Source organism: Belonocnema kinseyi, chromosome 7, assembly GCF_010883055.1.
Source record: "Belonocnema kinseyi isolate 2016_QV_RU_SX_M_011 chromosome 7, B_treatae_v1, whole genome shotgun sequence".
NCBI classification, from domain to species: Eukaryota; Metazoa; Arthropoda; class Insecta; order Hymenoptera; family Cynipidae; genus Belonocnema; species Belonocnema kinseyi.
In genome coordinates, this window is record NC_046663.1 from 35,158,590 (window position 1) to 35,178,842 (window position 20,253).

At 26.4% G+C, this 20,253-nt stretch overlaps 1 protein-coding gene across 1 annotated transcript in view; it reads right to left on the bottom strand.

Annotated features, from left to right (window-relative positions):
- Positions 1-20,253, bottom strand: part of LOC117177261 (potassium channel subfamily K member 18-like) — a 193,638-nt gene that overhangs the window by 57,821 nt on the left and 115,564 nt on the right. The window contains exon 2 of the mRNA XM_033367845.1: positions 12,787-13,206. Within this exon, the coding sequence (XP_033223736.1) occupies positions 12,787-13,053 (267 nt within the window). The 5' untranslated portion in view covers positions 13,054-13,206. The remainder of the gene's footprint in view (positions 1-12,786; positions 13,207-20,253) is intronic.

The window sequence follows — 20,253 nt, forward strand, 5'->3', positions numbered from 1 at the left end:
ATACTTAGAAAAAAAAGTCGGTTAATACTTTTTTGCTCTTTTTTTTCTTCCTGATAATATATGGTACGTTACTGAAAAACTACCCCTAAGTCATACTTATACCCTATCCTCGTGATTAAAAACGTTTTAAGAGTTGAAAAACTACCTTTTAAAATGTAGACATGCTTTAAAGCTGAAAATTAATTACGTTACATTTCAAAATTTCCCCCTCATTATCATTTCCTCAAAAAACTACCCTTCTACGTGATTGTGGGCAGCAGAACATATATATCGGAGAAAAAACATAACAAACGTGCTCTAAAGCACGTCTACATTTTTTAAGGTGGTTTTTCAACTCTTAAAAAGTTTTTGTTCACGAGGGGTATGTATGTATGTATGATTTAGGTGTAGTTTTTTGGAAACGCATTATATATTATCAGAGAACAAAAAAGAAGAAAAAATATCGACTAACATTGTTTTCTAAATTTTATTAACTTTTATGCTTTTTTCATACATATATATGTTACGCTGCATACACTCATGTGTATTTAATATTTATATTTATATATAATTTATATATATATAATAGATATAATTTAATCAAGGGAAAAATTTTCAAGTATCATATAATTAATTTGTTATTCTAAATCATGTTCACATTGTTCAAGGTAGTTTTCCATCTTTTAAACCGTTTCTGATCACGAGGGGTAGGTATATATGACTTAGCGGTAGTTTTTTGGGAACGTATTAGAGGAGAGTACCCAAATATGAGATAGCAGCTCTGTTTGGCCCAATAAAAAATGGACTATACTACGAAATTACTCTTTTTTGAAGGGCTACAATTAGAGATAGAACCAACACAGTGGGTCTCTTAGTTGTAAAACCACCTTGAACAATTTAAAAATGATTTAGAACTCCTAATTAATTACATGCCACTTGAAAATTTCCTCTCATTATAATTTGCGCAAAACTACCCGTCCACATTAACGTATGCAGTAGAACACACACACACACACACACACACATATATATATATATATATATATTTATAAGAAAAGCATTAAAAATAGTCAAACTTAGAAGCAACTCTTAATTGATATTTTTTGCTCTTTGATAATATATAATACATTCACTAAAAACTATCCCAAAGTCATACATACCCTCCCCGCGTCATCAAAAACGTTTTAAAAGTTGGAAAACCACCCTGAACAATGTAAAAATGATTTAGAACTCCAAGTTAATTACATGACACTTAAGAATTTCCCTCTTATTATAATATACCCCAAATTACCCTTTCACGTGAACGTATGCAATAGAACATCTTCTGCTGAAAGATGTAATCAATTTGGAGTTCTAAATCATTTTTACATTGTTCAGGTTGCTTTTCCAACTTTTAAAACATTTATGATGACGAGGGAAGGGTATGCATAACTTAGAGGTAGTTTTTGGGTAACGTATTATATATTATTGAAAAGCAAAAAAAAAGCAAAAAAATATCGATTACCAGTGTTTTCTAAGTTTGATTATTTATTATGCTTTTTTCATACATATAAATGTTCTGCTGCATACGTTCACGTAGAAGGGTAGTTTTGCGGAAATTATAAAGAGGGTGAAATTTTCAAGTGTCATGTGATTAATTTGAAGCCCTAAAAGATATTTACATTGTTAAAGGTAGTTTTCCCATATTGAAAACTTTGTGATCACAGGGGGTAGTTGTGTAAGACTTAGGGGTAGTTTTTTGGGAAAGGTAATATATGTCATCATAAAGCAAGAAAAAAGCAAAGAATCTTCACTTATCGTTTATCGCATTATAATCATTTTAGTGGATTTTCGTAGGTGGCACCGCTGAGTGTCCTTCCTGCTAGCGCCGCTACCCTTTTCTCCGAAGTTTAAAAAGCAAAAAAAAATTTTTTAGCATAAAATTAGCAAAAAAATAAATAAAAAAATATTGCGTATTTCATTTTATAATTTACCTTGTGGCGACGCTGATTGGACGGATCTTGTAGGAGTAGGTGGAAGGACTAGGTCTGTAAATGAATTGTGAACATTTTGTTTTAAATTATAATAAGCAGTTTTTTACAAAGCGTAATAAAAAAATTTGGTATTGCACATATTTTATTATCAACCATGATCCATGGAGAAGATTTGAAGCGTATTTTTCAAATATCGGTTTTATTCCAGAAAGAAATATAAACAGAAAAAAAAGATTGTTTTAAATATGATTCTTTATTAGGTTTATTTATTACTTTTTCATTACTAAAAATACAAAGCAAAATTTAACATTTAAAAAACAACAATTTTCTTGCACTGATCTAAGAGAAGATAGTTGCAAACAATAATAATAATATGTATGATGTTCCTTTTTTTAAAAATTTTTCAAGAATATTTATATAACCTTAAAATCAAATGTACAAATAAATTAAAAAAAGGAATGTTATTTAGTTGAAAAGAACAGAGGGAAGTTGAACATTTAAGAAGAAACCAGCACATTTCTTCACTTACATAAGAAAAGACAGTTATAAACAATAATAAATTAATTATAGAACTATTTTCGTTCAATTCACATTGATTATTACCATACTAAGTGAAAAACAGATGAAAAGTTGAGAATTTCAGAAAAACCTGCAACTTTCCAGCATTATTCAAATCAGGTATCCTTAGCAATAATATTAAGTTATTTACAAAGTTAATTTTTCGACATTAATTAATTATACACCTTACTCGAATTCTAAATTGGAAAAACAGTTAAAAATTTCAGATAAAACCTCAACTTTCTAGCATTATTGAAATTGAATATTATTCACAATAATAATGAATTGTTTAAAGAATTTTTTTTGTTTACAATAATTGAGTATCGTCTAAGTTTAATTTGAAATTGGACAAAAAGTGGAACATTTTTTAAAAAAACGCAACTTTTCATCTCTATTCTAAGAGAAAGTTTCTGAAAACAATAATAAATTGTTTAAACAATTTTCGTAAGCATCTAATGATGAGATTTAAGTAGTATTTCATATATGAGCAGGTCGTATTTGTATCAAAAAAAGGTAAAAAAAATACTAATTAGCACCCAAAAATAGCATGTTGAAAATAATACTTTATTCGTATTCTATAACTCATTGTAAAAAGAAGTGTTGACTTTTAATAGTTCCAGCGGATGATAAGTCTTTTTCTGTATTTTTTCATGAGATAATAATTCACAAAGCTGAAATGGCCAAATTTTTTCACTTTAATTGTTTATATATTGTTGCTCAGTGACAACAAATTAAAAATCCCAAATCAAAATTCTCTTAAAAATTTAATGCTGAACATTTCTAAAAAAAATTTGCAATCGGTTAAAAAATACGACCTGCGGGCGATTATGAATAGTAAATTAAAAAGATTAAGCTCAAATTTGGTCAAAGTGTTCCTTAAATATTAAAGAACAACTTTGCCACTGGAAGTTCTCTGTCCGCGATACTTCCCTGCAGACTTTTGTTCCTCAAGTTCTGAGAAAACGATTCCTGATAGTAATGATTTGTAATAATTTTTATGTTACGCATATAAAAAATAAATCTACTTTCAAATATAATTGGCATCAAAAGGAGTTTTTTCTATTTGGAGAAAAAAAACGAGATCATTTCGTGGAACAGAAGCCGAGTTTTTGCGAGTTTAGATTAAAAGTAATTGATTTCGGTTTAATGAAAATTTCCGGTTTTTAATTTTAAAAAAAAAACTATCAATTTAATAAAAAAAAGTTTCTTTAGAAAAATTGCGCGGCTCGTCGAGCTGCATATAGTCATATTTTTTGTGCATTGAATTTCCAAAATTGGTAATTTTCAGACATTTTTCCGTGTTTCCGCAAGGCACAGCGTACTGGGAGAGCAAGTCCGAGCGCTAAGGGCGTTATGGAATCCACACGCTCAATTAATCCTAAAAAATAAGTACAAAATGGTCAACATTGTTTTTCAGAATTATTTTTAAAATGTGTCTACTTTAAATAAAATTTTTGTAATTTTTTCGAAAAATTACAGGTTCCAAATTACAGAAACAAACTGCAGAATTAGATTGTTTAGCATATTTTTGGTAATTTTTTTTTTTTTTCTTTAAAGTGACATTGCCCAGCAACCATTGAAAATGAAAGACTTCTTTCTTTTTTTTCGCAAAAATTTTTCTACTTTTACTTTTCTTTTGGAGATTTTGCTTTAAAATGCAATGATACCAGATGATTTAATTATTTGGCTTTTAAACAGCAATTAAGTTCATTCTATGAAACTATACAAATTTCAATGAAAAATTATTTATGAGGTTAATAAAATTCCAATTGCATGAATAATGTATTCTTCGCGTCGCTTGAAATACGATTGTCTCATTGAAACATTGATCACTGGAAGAAACTTTTATGTAGGGTGATTTAAGTATTGTGTAACGTACTTTAAGAGGGTGGTTTGTGTTAAAGTGCTTCAGGCGACAGCGGTTCTCGTCATATCCATTATACATTTGCACGGATGCATTTTTAATTTGATATTTTTGTTACATAATCTAAAGACAATTATACTGGCCTTGACATAGAGGTTTTCCGATTTTTTTTTGTAATCGAATATGTAGTGTTCTCTGCGCCTTTGAAATGCAACACTTCTTTCAGGGAGCGGAGGGGGAAGAACTGCTTAGGATTATATTTTTTTTCTTTAATGAATTATTTATTTTAAGCTCTACGTCAGTCATCACTGGTCACGAATGAAAACTTCCTTACTCGTAGATTTTTGTAAGTAATGAATCCAGGCCGGTAGACTGCAGCCGACCATACATAATAGCCAGAGTATTGTATTTTACAGGCGAGAAAATACCTAATTTTAAATTGCAATAAAAACAACGAGAAAATTTCCGGGAAAAGCTCTAGCTAGTGTCAGGACAATGTGAAAAAAACTTAATAAAAATTTGGAAAATGTATGAGATGGGATGAGTTGAAAATTACTTTTCACTTATTGACCAATCGGTCATCTTTTTTGCAAGTTATATACATTTCTATTTTAATATACATATTTCGTCTGTTTCATATTTTATTTCAATAATACGTTTAAAACTCTATCTAGCGCTCCTCTGTCCTTTAACCAAAAATAAATTCTTTTTAAAAGTATTTTGTATATTCTCGAAATTAAAATTTGAGACTTAACAAAAATAATACCGAAAGAGAAAAAGGCATGAGATTTTAAAATGGGAAATGCAGTTTTCGAAAAAATGGACAAAGAAAGTACTTGTTATTCCCTTTTTTAAATTCATTTTTAGTCTCTTTTTAAGGAATTTTCAATGAATAATTTTCCAATAATTTAAAATTGTGCCTTTCTCACTCTCATCTTGTATTATGTTTGGAAAATGCCAAAAAAATGTAAACTAGCAGTTTGATGTATAATTTATGATAAAGACGGTTCACAAAAGTGTTTTATATAAATTATTTTTTTATTCCGTAAGTGACAGGTGTTCAAGTATTTTTGAACTAATTTTCAAATATTTAAACAATTATAATTTTAAAAAGCTATTTTTTATCCTTGTGAAACATGATTTTTTAGTTTTAAATCACGCAGTCGATGCACGTCAATAGTTGTTTAAGACAATTTTGCTATCATTTAAGCAATTTCTTATTATTTTCTGAAATTTGTAATGAAGTGATGAATGCTGAGTGATATTTTTTGACGACAAAGTTCACAATTAATTAGGCAATTAATATAATTTACGTCTTTAAATATAAGAACAGCGAAAAAATTCTGCTTCATTTGGAATCTGTCACAATAGGTCACTATTTTCTTGTCTCAAAAAAATTGATCTAAGAATTGAACGGTCCACAACGTACTTAAAACGAAGTTTTTAAAAATATTATTTGTTCTCTCTTCTAATAGCAATTAAAAATAATATATTGTTCAGTAAGTTTAAAAAATTCTCCTAAAACCATTTTCAATTAATATAAACATTTTTCTTTAAATAAATATTAGACCTTCAAAAATTAAGGGTAAAAATAAATTTGACTCTTTTATAAAAGGACGGCTTTTTCATAAAAAAATTTAGTCAAAGCTTGCGTTTTTCTTGAGAATTAAATGTAAGATTCGTTTTTGTTCTTGGAGAAAATAATCGTTTAAAACATCGACGCTGCGATGGATAAAGGTTTTTGTGTTACAGGAAGTAGTTTTTTGTCATCAATAGGAGCGTCCATAAATCACTTGGTCGTTTTTCGGCTAATTTTCGACCCTCCATCCCTCATTTGATTGATTTAAAGAACCCTTCAATGCTCCCGTGCGCTTAAACACGATATATTTGTCCCCCCCCCCCCCCCCCCCCCCCCCCCCCCTATTAGAGTATAGTGATTTATGGACGCCTCTAAGCTTATTAAAGTATTTTTGCGCTTTTCTTTTTTTAATGCTTATTAATTTTGGATAGCGTTTAAGCATGTCAAATATATAGAGAAAAAAGAATTTGATACTTTTTTAAATAATTAAGATAAAGTTCTATGTTTTACGTGTTTAAAATTATTGATCATTTGCAAAGGGGAAATACTATTACTGATTTCGTTTAACAGAAAATGGTATTTTGTCATCAACATTATTAAAAAAAAATTTCCTCTTCTTTTCTCTATTGTTCCTAACTTCCTAATAGTTTTTAAACGTTTTAAGTGATTCAAGAAGAAAATATCAACTCCTCTTTTAAATAAGTAATATTACATTTTATTTTTACAAAAAAACGCATTTTCATTTAACGAGAATAACCTTTTAATGGGAAGTTTTCAAACTAAAAAAAGCATTTCACATACTACAAAAAAGCCTCAAAAATTTGGTAGAAATTGAACTTTTTTTATATTGAAGGTATAGTTGTAGTCCCAAAAATGAAATGTCAGAGAAAAATATTTTTTCTATGATTTTAAGAATCAAACTTATATTATTGATGATGTCTTGTCAAATAAAAAACATTTTTCAAATCGAATACTTTCTTAATATCACTTCTTTCCAGTTTTTGAAAAATGGTTAAATTAAAATAAATGACGGCTTAGTTATTCCAGGGAAAAATTCTTCACAACTGTACTGTTTCAAATTTTTTAATAGAATTTGAAACAATTATCTTTGAATATTATTTACTTATTAAAAAAACTTGAATCATTATCAGATGCAACAATTTTGTTATGAAGTCATCTGATTTGGTTAAAAATTCAACTGTTTTGTTGAAAATTCGTCTTCTTTACGTGAAATTTGAACAATTTAAATATTTTTCTTTTTTGCCTAAAAAATGTTGTTTGCTTAAAAACTCAACTTTGTTGGACATTCATATTTTGGTCGATGATTTATCATTTGAGTTAAAAAATTAATTTATTTGATCAAAAATAAACTTCTTCATTGGAACTTTCTTTCACTTTTGCTTGAAATTTAGTATTTTTTAAATTAAAATTTAACTATTTCAGTTTTAGAATGAAACTTTTATTTTGAATAGAAAATTTATGTATTTGGTTAAAAATTCGTCTAAACGACTATTGGACTTTCATTTTTGTTAAAAATTTTAAGTGAAAATGGCTGAAAAATCTTTCTTGCATAAAATTTTTACTTTTTTGGAAAATTCGTAATTTGTATTAAAATTAATCTATTTTTATTGAAACTCACTTTTTTCGTTAAAAAGACCACTTTTTGTCTGAAAAAATTTTGTTTTGGTAAAGGATTTAACCAATATGTTTGTAAATTTGTGCTTATTGGTAAAATTGAACAATTAAGTTATTTTAATTGTAATCAATTTTGATTGATATATCAATTATTAAACTTATTTTTCAAATGTATTTTTTCATGTCACAAATTAATTGTTTTAATTAAAATATAATTATTTGGTTTAAAAGTTCAACTGTAAAGATAAAAATTTTTATATTAAATTTGAAAATAGAACTATTTTGTAAATTCTTTTTTAATTTGAAAATGAGCTCTTTTTTAACTAAAATTGAGATATTTCATTTTTTATTTATAGTTGTTCTTTTAAAGTTTGGAAATTAAACTTCTTGGTTGAAAATGTATGTATTTTGTCAGAAATCTGCCATCTTTGGTAGGAAATTAAGATTTTTGGTGGAAAACTACACTGTTTGTAGAACACTCGTCGTTTTTGGTAATAAATTTAAGATTTTGAATGAAAATTGTTTTCTATATTGACTAAAAAATAAATTTAGGTTAAAATTACAAATGTCCATGAAAATTTACCTCTGTCGTTTATTTTTCTGTTTTTTGTTGAGGAAGAAATTATTTTGTTAAAATTTCACCTTTTTTGGTCCAAATGAACTAGTCTCCAAAGAAAAATGGAACTTGAATATTTAGTTAAGAAAATTACTTTTCCACCAAAAGAGAAACAAATTATATAATAAAAAGATATTTTTTTTAACACAAGAGTTCAAAGTGAAAGAGTTAACCTAGTAATTTTATTTTCCATTGGAAAGAAGAATTTTTAACTAATTCGATGAAGGTTTTACTAAAATACTCGAATTTTAGAATAAAAGGATCAGTTTATCAACAAGAAAAATCATTTTCTATCAAAAAGACGATTTTTAAATAAAATAGATGAATTTTCAAACAAATATTTGCATTTTAGACTGAAAAAAGTTAAACCAAATAGTTGAATTTTATACTAAAATATATCGATTTTTAACCAAATAGTTGAATTTTGAATTATAGAAGATCAATTTTCGGCTAAAGATGGAATATTTATATTTTAACATAAAAAAGATTAATTTAAATCCAGCTGTTAAGTATTCAACTGAAATTATGAATCCTGAACTGCAATCGTTGAATTTGAATCCCAAAAAAAATCAACTTTCAACTAAAATTGGAAATTTTTTTCTAAGATAGTTGAAAAATTAACCTCACAGATTAATTTCTACCAAAAAAGATTAATTTTTAATAACTTGCAAGAAATTTTCAACTAAAAACGAGAAATTTTCCAGCAAAAATATACTCGTTAAATGTTCAGTTAAAAAAATTAATTTAGAAAAACATAATTTTTAACAAAAATAGTTAAGTACAGTAATGGTAACATTAAAAAATTTTTTTTTATAAAATTAATTAAAGGTTCTTAAATTTAAAATTTTCCAATTCATGGATCTAAGGAATTGTCTGGATGTGTGCGTATGTGTGTTTGTGTGGATATGTATATGAAATTGTATGTGGATTTCTAAAAATATTTATTGATTTTTTGTAGCACTTAATTTTATTTTCAAAAGTTTTTTTTTATAGTAAGACTTTTTTCATTAATATAATTCAAAGTTGATGCAATAATAAAAAAGATTCTTTGATTATTATGGAAGCTATGCTCATTCGTAATATTTGCACCATCTGTTTTAAACAGAAAAACTTTTTTCATCGGCATAAATCAAATTTGATGTATGAATAGAAAATACGTTTTGATCATAAATTTTCAAATATAATAATTTTTCCAGAGGTTCATAGGCATTGTAATAACATTAATTTTTATTAATGTTTTTAATGTTAATATTACTTTTTTAAATTGAAAACTTAATCTTAACTCATATTAACTTAGCATAAACCTGAGAAAGGTATAGGGTACACAAGAATTTCGCTCTTCCCTTTTTTAGTTTAAAAAATTATTATTTGAAATACAAAATTGGATTTGTCTGATTTTTATCATTGCATTTAAAAAAAATTTGTATTATTTTAAGTTTCGTGTTTTTTGTAAATTTCTATTTATAAAATGATTTGAAAGCAAACTTTAGTTTGCCTTTAGTTTCTCGGTCCTCAAGATCGATTTTAAAACCTTCATTTCAAGATAGAGAGACATTTTTTCAAGTAATGATGAATGATTTTTCAATAATTTCTGCCGTTAAAGAATTAATTTTTTTTAATTGGATAGACACTCGCGGTCAACGAGTGTTGTCAACCCTGAGAAAAATCGGTCGAGATAAAAAGTTGTAAAAGTTCAAAAATTTAGAATGAAAAAAAACTTGTTTTCAACGTTGAATATCTCGAAATTTTACAATTAGAATAAGTATTTTTGAAGAAAATCTAATTTTGAAAAACGAATGTGTTTATTTTTTACCGTTTAAACACATTTTTATAACTTGTATACACAACAGAATAAATTTTATAGTTTTGTAACTATATACTTTTATGCATAAAAGTTATATAATATTAATTAAAAAAAAAACAATACATGGTAAGAATAAAAAACAAGTCCATTTTTTTCAAAATTACTTTTTCTTCACAAAAACTCATTCTAATGAAAATACAAAGACGCATCTATTTCATTTATACTATTCTAAATGTACAAGTTCCTTTAAAAAATACACACGTTTGTTTTAAGCAAAAAAAAAAAATTGGGAAAAAGTGATTGTTTTTTTAATATAAAAAACTTAATTTTCAAATTTTTTAAACAAAGATAATCGCATTTGCAAGGTATTGGCTCAGACTTTAAAACCACTTTTGATTTTTTTAAACCCCTTAATTTTTTACGGAGGTATAAAACTTTTTATTTCGACCAATTACGCTCAGGGTCGTCAATACTCGTTGACCGGGTGTGTACTTAGGTCGTGGAAAATCCATTTATGGCGATATAAAAAATCCGGAGAAGTCGTAAAATTGATTGAATAAGCCATTTTTACATGTTTTAAATCGTTGTAAAAAGTTATTCAATCTTAAAAAATTTGAAAATTTATTTTTTAAATCATTTAATTTATTTAAAAATGCGTTACTTTGAATTGATGCACAGTGGGAAGAAATGCACTTTTTCGATTCAAAATGTCCAGAGCCTTCAATTTTGGTCCGATTTTGAATTTTTTTTAACTAAAGATAAATTTCATTAAATTCTGAAGAGCTTGAGGCTCTGAACGTTTGTCTCCTCTATTATTTAATAATAATTTTTTTCACTCAAAGTATGTGCAAAGTAAAATTTTGTACATACAAATTTTTTGCGCTTAAATAAATAATCAGGAAAACTTTATATTGTCTCAAATTAATGATTAGGGACTCACATAATACAAATAATTTGCTTATTATTCGATTTATTTGTTATGAACAAATTTTATGTACAAATTGAAAAATAGTCTTATCACTGATTAAAAATTTTTTGGCTAAAATGCTTCATATTAATGTAGGGAAGACATTTAATCACAAAACTAATTGCGAAATTTCTAACAATCATTGCTATAAAAAATTCATTTGGCAAAATATTAAAATTTGAGATTTTTTCAAATGATAATTTTCTTCAACTGCCAGATAAACTTCAGGTATTCTTTAAAATAATAAATATTTAATAATATTCGATAAAATATAACAATTTAAATTTTTATGAACAAATTGAAAAGTTTGGGGTTTTTGCACAAAAATTTGTTTTTTCCTTGAAAATGTTTTAAGCTATTGGACGAATTACTGCTAGTCACAAAAATATTAGAAAAGCTCACCATAACAACTATTTTAAACAATTCTGGTGACAAAATATTTAAACTTAAGATTTTATCAAATTTAAATTTACTTTATGGCCAGAATGGATACAGATATTCATGAAAATAATATATCTTCGATAATATTTGGTAAAATGTAACAATCTGAATCTTTATAAACAAATAAGATAAAAAATTCCAAATTTCGACAGTTTCACGTAGCAAAAAATTTGTTTCCTTCAAATGAAAAATTGAGAAATATAATTCTTTTCCCTAGCCATGGTGTCCAGAGTTATGTTTTGTTTTAATAACTTTCAGTTTTTACAATATTCTCTTTCAGAAAGATGTGCATTGGACTAACAGACTTTTGGAATTTGTTTATATGAATTGTTTATAAACATTTAGGTTGTTATATTTTACAAAATATTACCAAAGATACATGTTTAAGAATATCCGTAGTCAATCTAGCGGTTAAAGACAATTAAAATGTAATAAAACCTTAAATTTAAATGTTTTATCATGAAAATTATTTATAAAAATGGTTATTATTGACTTTTCAAATATTTTGGTCACTAGCAGGCATTCGTCCAGCAGCTTAAAATATTTCCAATGCCAAAATAAATGTCTATGCGAAATATTGAAAATTTTGAATTTGTTTATCTAATTTTCTTATAAGACTTTAAATTGTTGTATTTTATCAAATATTATTATATTAAATACGTTCATTTAAGACAGCATAAAGCTTACCTAATCAGTTATTAATGCGTAAAAAATTGTTATGTAAAAAATATTAGTTTTTCCATACTTTGAGTGGAAAAATGATTAATATGTAAAAAGAGGAGACCAAATTTCGAAGCTTCAAGCTCTTCAGAATTTAATAAACTTCAAGTAAAAAAAATTCAAAATTGGATAAAAATTGAAGGCTTTTCACATTTTTAATGAAAAAAGTGAAATTTCTCCCACCGTGCGGTGTTCTTTCGGCTGTTAAACGCGATTTCTGCAAAAGAATGAATTGCTACGCTCAGAATTGTGAACTGTGAATTGTGGATTGAAGACTAAGCTATATACATAGGTATACATAAAATTGAAGTCTTTTCATTTGAGAGTGCAAGATACTGACTTACGATAGACATCTCGAACATTTTACGTCAAAATTACACGAGATAGAGTTCGTTGGGGTGAAATAATAAAAAGAGTAATGAGCCAGGCACTGTAAAGGAGAAGGAGAAGAAGAAGAAGAAGAAGAAGAAGAAGAAGAAGAAGAAGAAGAAGAGGAGGAGGAGGAGGAAAGAAGGGCAGCAGAGGTGAGGAAAAAAAGACAGCAGAGTCGTGATGTAGGAGGGGGTAGGGTAGGGATGGAAGGGGATGAATAGATCAATGAGAATGAAGAAGGATGAGAAGAAGAAGTGGAAGAAGTCTGACTCACTCACCGACTTGAGTCCCCCCTCGAGGGCCATGAAAGCAAAAGCGCCGAGTAGCGTGTAACCAAGTACGAGGACGCAAACTCCGAGGCTCGCAAGAAACCCGGGCGTTTTTGTCGAAGGAGAGGTGCTGCAGCTGCAACAACAGCAAAGCAATTCCGCTCCCCGTACCGAAGTTGAAACTTTGATCCTGTCCGGGGCCGATGATACGGAAGCGGACCGATTCGGGCAACATCTCGGCGCTCTCTGATAGTATTCGCCAGACACGTTCTGCATTGCTTTCTCAGCAAAGCATTCGCTGCACTGGGCCGCAGATGCAGCGACCGCTGCAGCCGAGCAGTCGCCGCAGCTGCAGCTGCAGCAGGCAGCTTCCTACCGACCGTAGATCTTCGTTCTTGGCCTCTTCTCCTCCATTTGCAGTGCGCTATTCTGTAACATGAATAGTTTATTTTTTGTTAGCAATTTATTATTTATTTTTTCTAATATTACAATTAGATTTGTAACAATTATTACAATGTGCAGAATTACTAAAAATAATACCAAAAATGCAACGACCAAGTTTGGAAAATCAACATGACATGTTCCTATTGAATTTTGAAATAGGATAAAATATTTCCTAAAAAAGAAAATGAAAAAATTCCTTTTTTGAATAAAAATAAAAAAGAGGAAAGAAAAATGAGAATTGATTTTGAATCTTTCGTGTCAGAAGGAGAACATTGTGTTTTTGTTGCTGTTCCTACCTGTCTGGGTATTTTTTACTTATTTATTATTGTTTTTTATTTTGACTTGATAAGGGTGCTGAATGAATGCCAAAACGTTAGTGATTATTTATTACTAATGTTTTTATGTTGTAATTTTAGAATAATGCAAATGAAAAAGATGAAACAAAAAAGAAAAGGGCGATGATTTAGTTGATTGCCTTCTCATTCTTTTCCGCTTTTATATTTTTGTAAAAAAAATTCTCTTCTTTTTTAGGAAAATTATTATCTTTTTTCAAATTTCAATAGAAAAATGTTGTGGTGATTGTCTAAACTGGATTTCGTTTTTTCGCCTATATGCAAATTAGATTAATAAAACACAAGAAAAATGAACTACTTTTGGTTAAAAAGTCTACTAATATATTTTTGGTTTAAAATTGATCTCGCTTGGTTAGAAATTCTAGTATCTAAATAAAAATTTTATTATTCTTTGACAATATGCAACTATTTTGTTGAAAAATAATTTTTGTTTTAAAAATTTTAGCCACTGGGCTCACAGTTGAACTACTTTGTTAATGCTTTATAGTTTTGCGTTGTAAATTCATCTAATTGAGTCAAATAAAAATAGTTCTATTTTTAGAAAATTAATGTTCAAGGTTATAAAATCATCTTTTAGGTTGAATTCTTGTTAAACATTTATTTTTTCAAGAATTATCATTTTTGTTAAAAATTTATCCCTTTTGTTGAAGATTGAACTATTTTGTTAAAAATTCGTTTTTTAGCATTAATTTTTTTAAATAACAATTTAACTATTCTATTTTTATGGAAAATTGATCTTTTTTAATTAAAAAAAGAAGATTTTGTTCTACAACTTTTACAAGCAAATGAAGGGACATTGGAGCGAGTAATAAATTATTAAATTTCATTATATTTTATTAATCATAACATTTTACACTAGAGGGAGGAGGGACCCATATGCACGAATCATGGTGCGGTCTAACGGACCGCACGTCCATGCGTCCAAACTAAATTTGTCACGGACAGAGTTTTCAGTACCTTAAATACAAACACAAACATAAAATTGTGACGCTACCGAGGATGTGTGGTTTCGCGGACCGTCCATAAACTTCCAATTAAAACTTCATTTTTTTATTTTAAATTATAATCTTTTCTGGCTGCAAATTCAACTGTTTTGTAAAAAGCTCGTTTTTTTTTGTTTAAATTGAAAATTAAAATGTATGTCATTGGTCAAAAATCGGTCTTTTTTGTAAAAAATTCATAATTTTTTAATTTTTTAAATTAAAATTTTTAAAATTCATAATAATTTTTGTTAAAAATGATACTGCTTTTCCGAAAACTCGTCTTTTTGGATAGGAAATCAAACATTTTTATTTTTTCAAAAGAAAACTTTTCAATTCAAAATATTACATTTTTTCTTTAAAGTGCATCTTTTTATGTTAGAAAATATTTGCTTCAACTAAAAAATTTACCATCTGGATATAAATTAAACTTTTTGCTTAAAAATTTAAATGTTTTGAACAATTTTTTTTTCTGAATCCAAAATTATTGACTTTTAATAAAAATTTAAGTGTTTTATTTTTGATTAGTAGTTGATCTTTTTTTTAATATTCAACTAATTGGCTGAGTTGTGTAATTTGTCGAACACCTGTCTTTCATAGTGGAAAATTAATTTTCGCGGTTGAAAGTTTAACTGTTGCAACTTTTTGTATGAAAATGAATTTCATTTGGTTCTTGATAAGTTATCGAAAAAAGTAGGTTAATATCCAACTAAAAATATTAGTTTTTTTTAACAAAAATGCAATAGCTACACTTTTAATAAAAAATCCATTTAAAAAACGAATATTTAACCAAATTGTTATATTTGCAACCAAAAAATGTATTTTTAAATATAAGGATGAAACTTTCAATTAAAGAATTAATTTTCAATAAAATAGATAAATTTTCATCGAAATAGATTAATCTTTGCAAAAGAGAATAAGTTTCAACTGAGAAGATAAAGTGTATGTCAAAAATTTCAATTTCAGACAAAAGATGGAACAGTTTAATTTTTAATTGAAAAATTAAGTTTGCATTAAAAAAACTAAATTTCAAGCAAAAAATGGTTTTCTAATCTAAACGATTATTTTGCTAAAAAAAATATTAAATATTAAATTTTGAGTTTTTAAAGGAATATTCCATCTAATAGTTAAATTGCCAAATAGGGTAATTAATTTTTAATCAAAAATTTCAATTTTCTACCAAAAAAATTCATTTTGAATAAAATACATGCATTTTCAACTAAATTATTTTATTATGAAAATTTTATAGTAAATAGTATTTTACACTAAAAATACATTTCCACCTTTATTATTTTTATTCTTACTGTTCACCTGTAAGAAAAAAAAAACCTTTTTTTCAAATTTCGTAAGGATTCAAATCTTTTTTTTGAGAATTGAAAACTTTATTTTTTTATGTTCATCATAAGAGTTTGCGAGAATTAAAAAAATTTAATTAAAGAATTATAGAAGATTTTTCTGTAGATTGATACTGCTATTAAAATTTATTTAATTAAAAAAGAAAATTTTATTTCAAATCTTTCATAAATGAAGTTTTCTCGAGGTTAAAAGAAAAATTTCCTTGATGCGTGACTTTATCTCCCATAAATCCTGTTTTTTTCTGTTTTAATATAAAAAAGTTCGCAATTCTTTCTTTTGTGCTACTTTCCCTGAGGAAACCACCAACGTAAAGGTACTTAACCCTTTTAGCGCCCCGGTTATTTTAAAACGAAAAGCAGTTTCTCTTATAAAACACACAATCTTCAACTTCTAATTTTTTACTCGCTCACATTTAAAATAAAATAGTAAATCAGAAATAAATTTTATTGCATCAGTTTATCGCTTACACTTAAGATAATAATTTATAAAAAATATACGAATTTTCAACAAAATATTTGATTTTTCAAACAAAGAATATTTATCAGTAAAGAAAGGAAACAAATTTCAACCCAATTGTCGAATTTTCAACTATGAAAAAATTTTTTTTCTAAGAAAAAATAGAATTTTCAACGGAAAAGTTCATTTGCAAACAAATGGTTTAACTTTGAACCAAGGGGATAAATTTTCAACTAGAGCTATAAATTTTTGCAAAAAAATGCATTTTTAACGAGGTAGTTCCCTTTAAGCTAAATAAATTTTTAACTAAAAAATATTAATTTCCACCCAAAAATAAAATAGTTAAATTTTGATCGTCTCTAATTTAATAAAAGTGTATGAGACATATAAGTCGAAATCATTGGTTTCAAATTGCTCATAGGTATTCGTCGATATATGCATATTTCACTTCAAATAAGCTCTTCTTCAAAATAACTTTTCTCGCAGATTTTAATATTCATAAATGGAAATTGTTATGTACGCTTTTTAGAATAATTTCTCAACTTTTCGAATGGAATTCATAATTTCTTGACTACCTCTGAAAATGGAATTTTGAAATGTCAGACTAACTTTTTAACTTCGTTGCACTAGCCAGTCAGTATTTCTATTAAACCCACTTTAAGTGAAAAAGGAATCTTCATTCGATGTAACATTTCCGTGTCGGTTCTTCAATTTATTCACAAATTTCAGAATAGTTTTTATAGCTTAATTTGGTTTCAACAAGAAAGATTGATTTTTAACTGAGTAGTTGAATTTTCAATTGAAAAGATAAATTTTCAACATTATTAAGAAAGAAACCAAATTATATATTTTTTGAATTTTCAATCAAAACAGGACTTTTACAACCAACTAGTTAAATTATAAATCAAACACATACATTTTGAGCTAAAATAATGAATTTTTAAACAACTAAATTTGTAGTAAAATATAGTTCCACTTTCAATCATTTAGTTCAATTTTTAACTAGAAAAGAACAATTTTTAACAAAAAATAGAAGTTTTATTTTCAATCAAAAATATTTTATTTTAAACCCAAAGAGAAGAAATTTAAAAAATATTTTAATTTTAACCTACGACGAATCTTCAACAAAAAAATTAACATTTAACAAAGACGTTCACCTTTAATCAATTATTAACATTTTTGCGAGATAAATGAAATTTGGAACAAAAAATGGAATGGTTAAATTGTCAAACAGAAAAATTAATTTTTCAGAAAGAAAGTAATAATTGTTATTTCTACCAAAAAACATTTCATTTTTAAGTCCATTATAGTTGGATCAAACAAAAAAATATATGTTCTACAAAATAGTTGAATTTTCCCTACAAGATGACGAATTTTCATTAGGAAAGTTTATTTTTAACCAAATAGTTCCATTTTAAACGAGAAGATAAATTTTGAACTAAAATCGTGAATTTTGAACCAAAAAATAAGTTTTTCAGAAAGTAGTTACACCTTAAACCAAATAGTTGAAATAAAAAAAAAGAATAATTTTCGGCTAAAAACCCAATAGTATTCAAATATCTTTAACAAAGTAGTTGAATTTTCAACTAAAAAAGTTCAATTTGGAGCCAAAACTGGAATATTAAAATTTTTATAAAAAAATTAATTTTAAGAAATAATAGTTCATTTTTCAAACAAAAAAGATTGCTTAGTCAAGGAGAATAAAAAATCTCAATCCCATTGTTGAATTTTCCAACCTGAAAAGTAAATTTCCTGCAAAATATTGGAATTTTTAACTAGAAATTATCAATTTTTTAACAAAAACGTACATTTTTAAGAAAATAGTTTGACTTTAATTCTAACAGTTAAATTATCAATTAAAAAAATTAGTTTTCAATAAAAAATGTTGATCTGACAGATAAATTTGCAACTACCATGAATCTTTAACTAAAAAAAGTTTTTAATAGAATTTTGCAATTTTCAGCCAAGTAGTTTTAATTCCAATTAAAAAAGTGAATTTTCGTACAAAAATGGAATAGTTAAATTTAAAAAAAAACTTATCTCCATAAAAAAAAGTAATTGCATTTTTACCAACAAAATATTTTTATTTTAAATTCAGAATAGTTGAATTCATCAAAAAACACGAATTTTGTTTAAAATAATTAAATTTTGAACTAGCGTGATAAATTTGCAAATAATATGATGAATGTTTACCCCAAAAATTAACTTTCAACAAATTCCTTAAACTTGCAACCAAGTAGTTGATGTTTTTACTAGAAAATCGAATTTCTTGAATTAAATTGAATACTTCTTAGTTTCCATAAAAAATAATTCATATTTTAAGATAAATGTAATAGTTGTCATTTCTGCAAAAAATTACTTTAAATCTTAACAAGTTGAAGTGAACCAAAAAAGTTGATTTTTCTACAAAATTGATAAATCGTCAAACAAATCAGATTTACAAGTATGTTCAACAAAAGTTTCATTTTTAAACAAAAAATTTGAAATTAATACCAAAATAGTTAAATTTTCGACAAAAGTAGATTTTTCAGTCCAAAAAGACAACAAACTTCAACTAAATTGTTAAATTTTCTACAAAAAATTAGGTTTTTGACACGAAAATATGAATTTTTAAACAATTGTTGGATTTTTTATAAAAATAGGCAAATTTTAACCAAAAAGGATACATTTTTACTAAAATTGTGTATCTTTCATTAAAATAATTAAATTTGTAACCAATTGGATGCATTTTCAATAAAAAAAACAATTCGTATTTTTTTGATAAATTCAACCCTTTTTATTATAAAAAAAAATGATTTTGGTTGAAGTGTCAACTATTACATTTTTTAATTGGGAATTTATCGATTTTTGGTTAATAATTTAACTAGTTGGTTAGAAGCTAAATTACTTCACATTTAAAATCTTTTTTTGCTTGAACATTCATCCCTTTGGTAGAGAATTTAACTATTCTAGTTAAGTGAAAAATGAATTTTTTACATTTCAAAATTTATTTTTTTGGTTTAGAAATTAATCTGTTCTACAAATTTCATCTGTTTTTTGGTTGAAAACGTAACTGTTTGATTAAACCTGTTTCTTTTTTTTTGGTTCAAGATTTCTTTGCCTTGTTGGAAATTTCTTTTTGAACTTTTCAATTTTTGATTGCAATAAAATATTTTTTCGTCGAAAATTCAAGTATTTTAAAAAAATTTATTTTATTTTTTTTTGTTTGAAAATTTTACTTTTAGGGAGAATCTTAATCTTCTTGGCTGAAAATTAATTTTTTTATTTGAAACCGATTACACTTTTTTATAGGTTGAATGTATAATCGTAAAAACATAAAGAAATTATAAGAATTGTAGAAAAGTTAACCATTCAAGTCTTAAACACTAAAAAATGTTATTTAAAAAAATCTTGTCTCTAAAGTTTTTCATTAAGAATTCAAAATTGAGGTCTCATTTATGATGGAACTTCCAAAGAAGTTTTTTCGTTAAATTTCAGACTACTATTTGGTCCAGAAACTATGCTACATAAATATATATATGGTGTACGAAACCACATTGAATATCCGTATCTAGAGTAATAATTGTGGTCAAAGTTGAGTTCATACATTATACAATGCGGTAAAGACGTGATTTATGATTGGTTTATCTGTTCATATTACATATAACGTGGATTCAGTATGGTACGTAGTATGTGTCCTCATTACATGGCAGCTGTGTAATCTATAAAACACGTAATGTACTTGAACATTCAGAAGCAACGGATGTGTTCGAAGAACTCTGAAATGTCATTTATAAAGAGAAAAAGGAAAATAACGTCAAATGCACGCTTTTAATGCATTTTAAAAAGCATATGCGATCGATATTCTCAAATATCGTTAGCAATTATCTTCAACTAAGAGACAACCC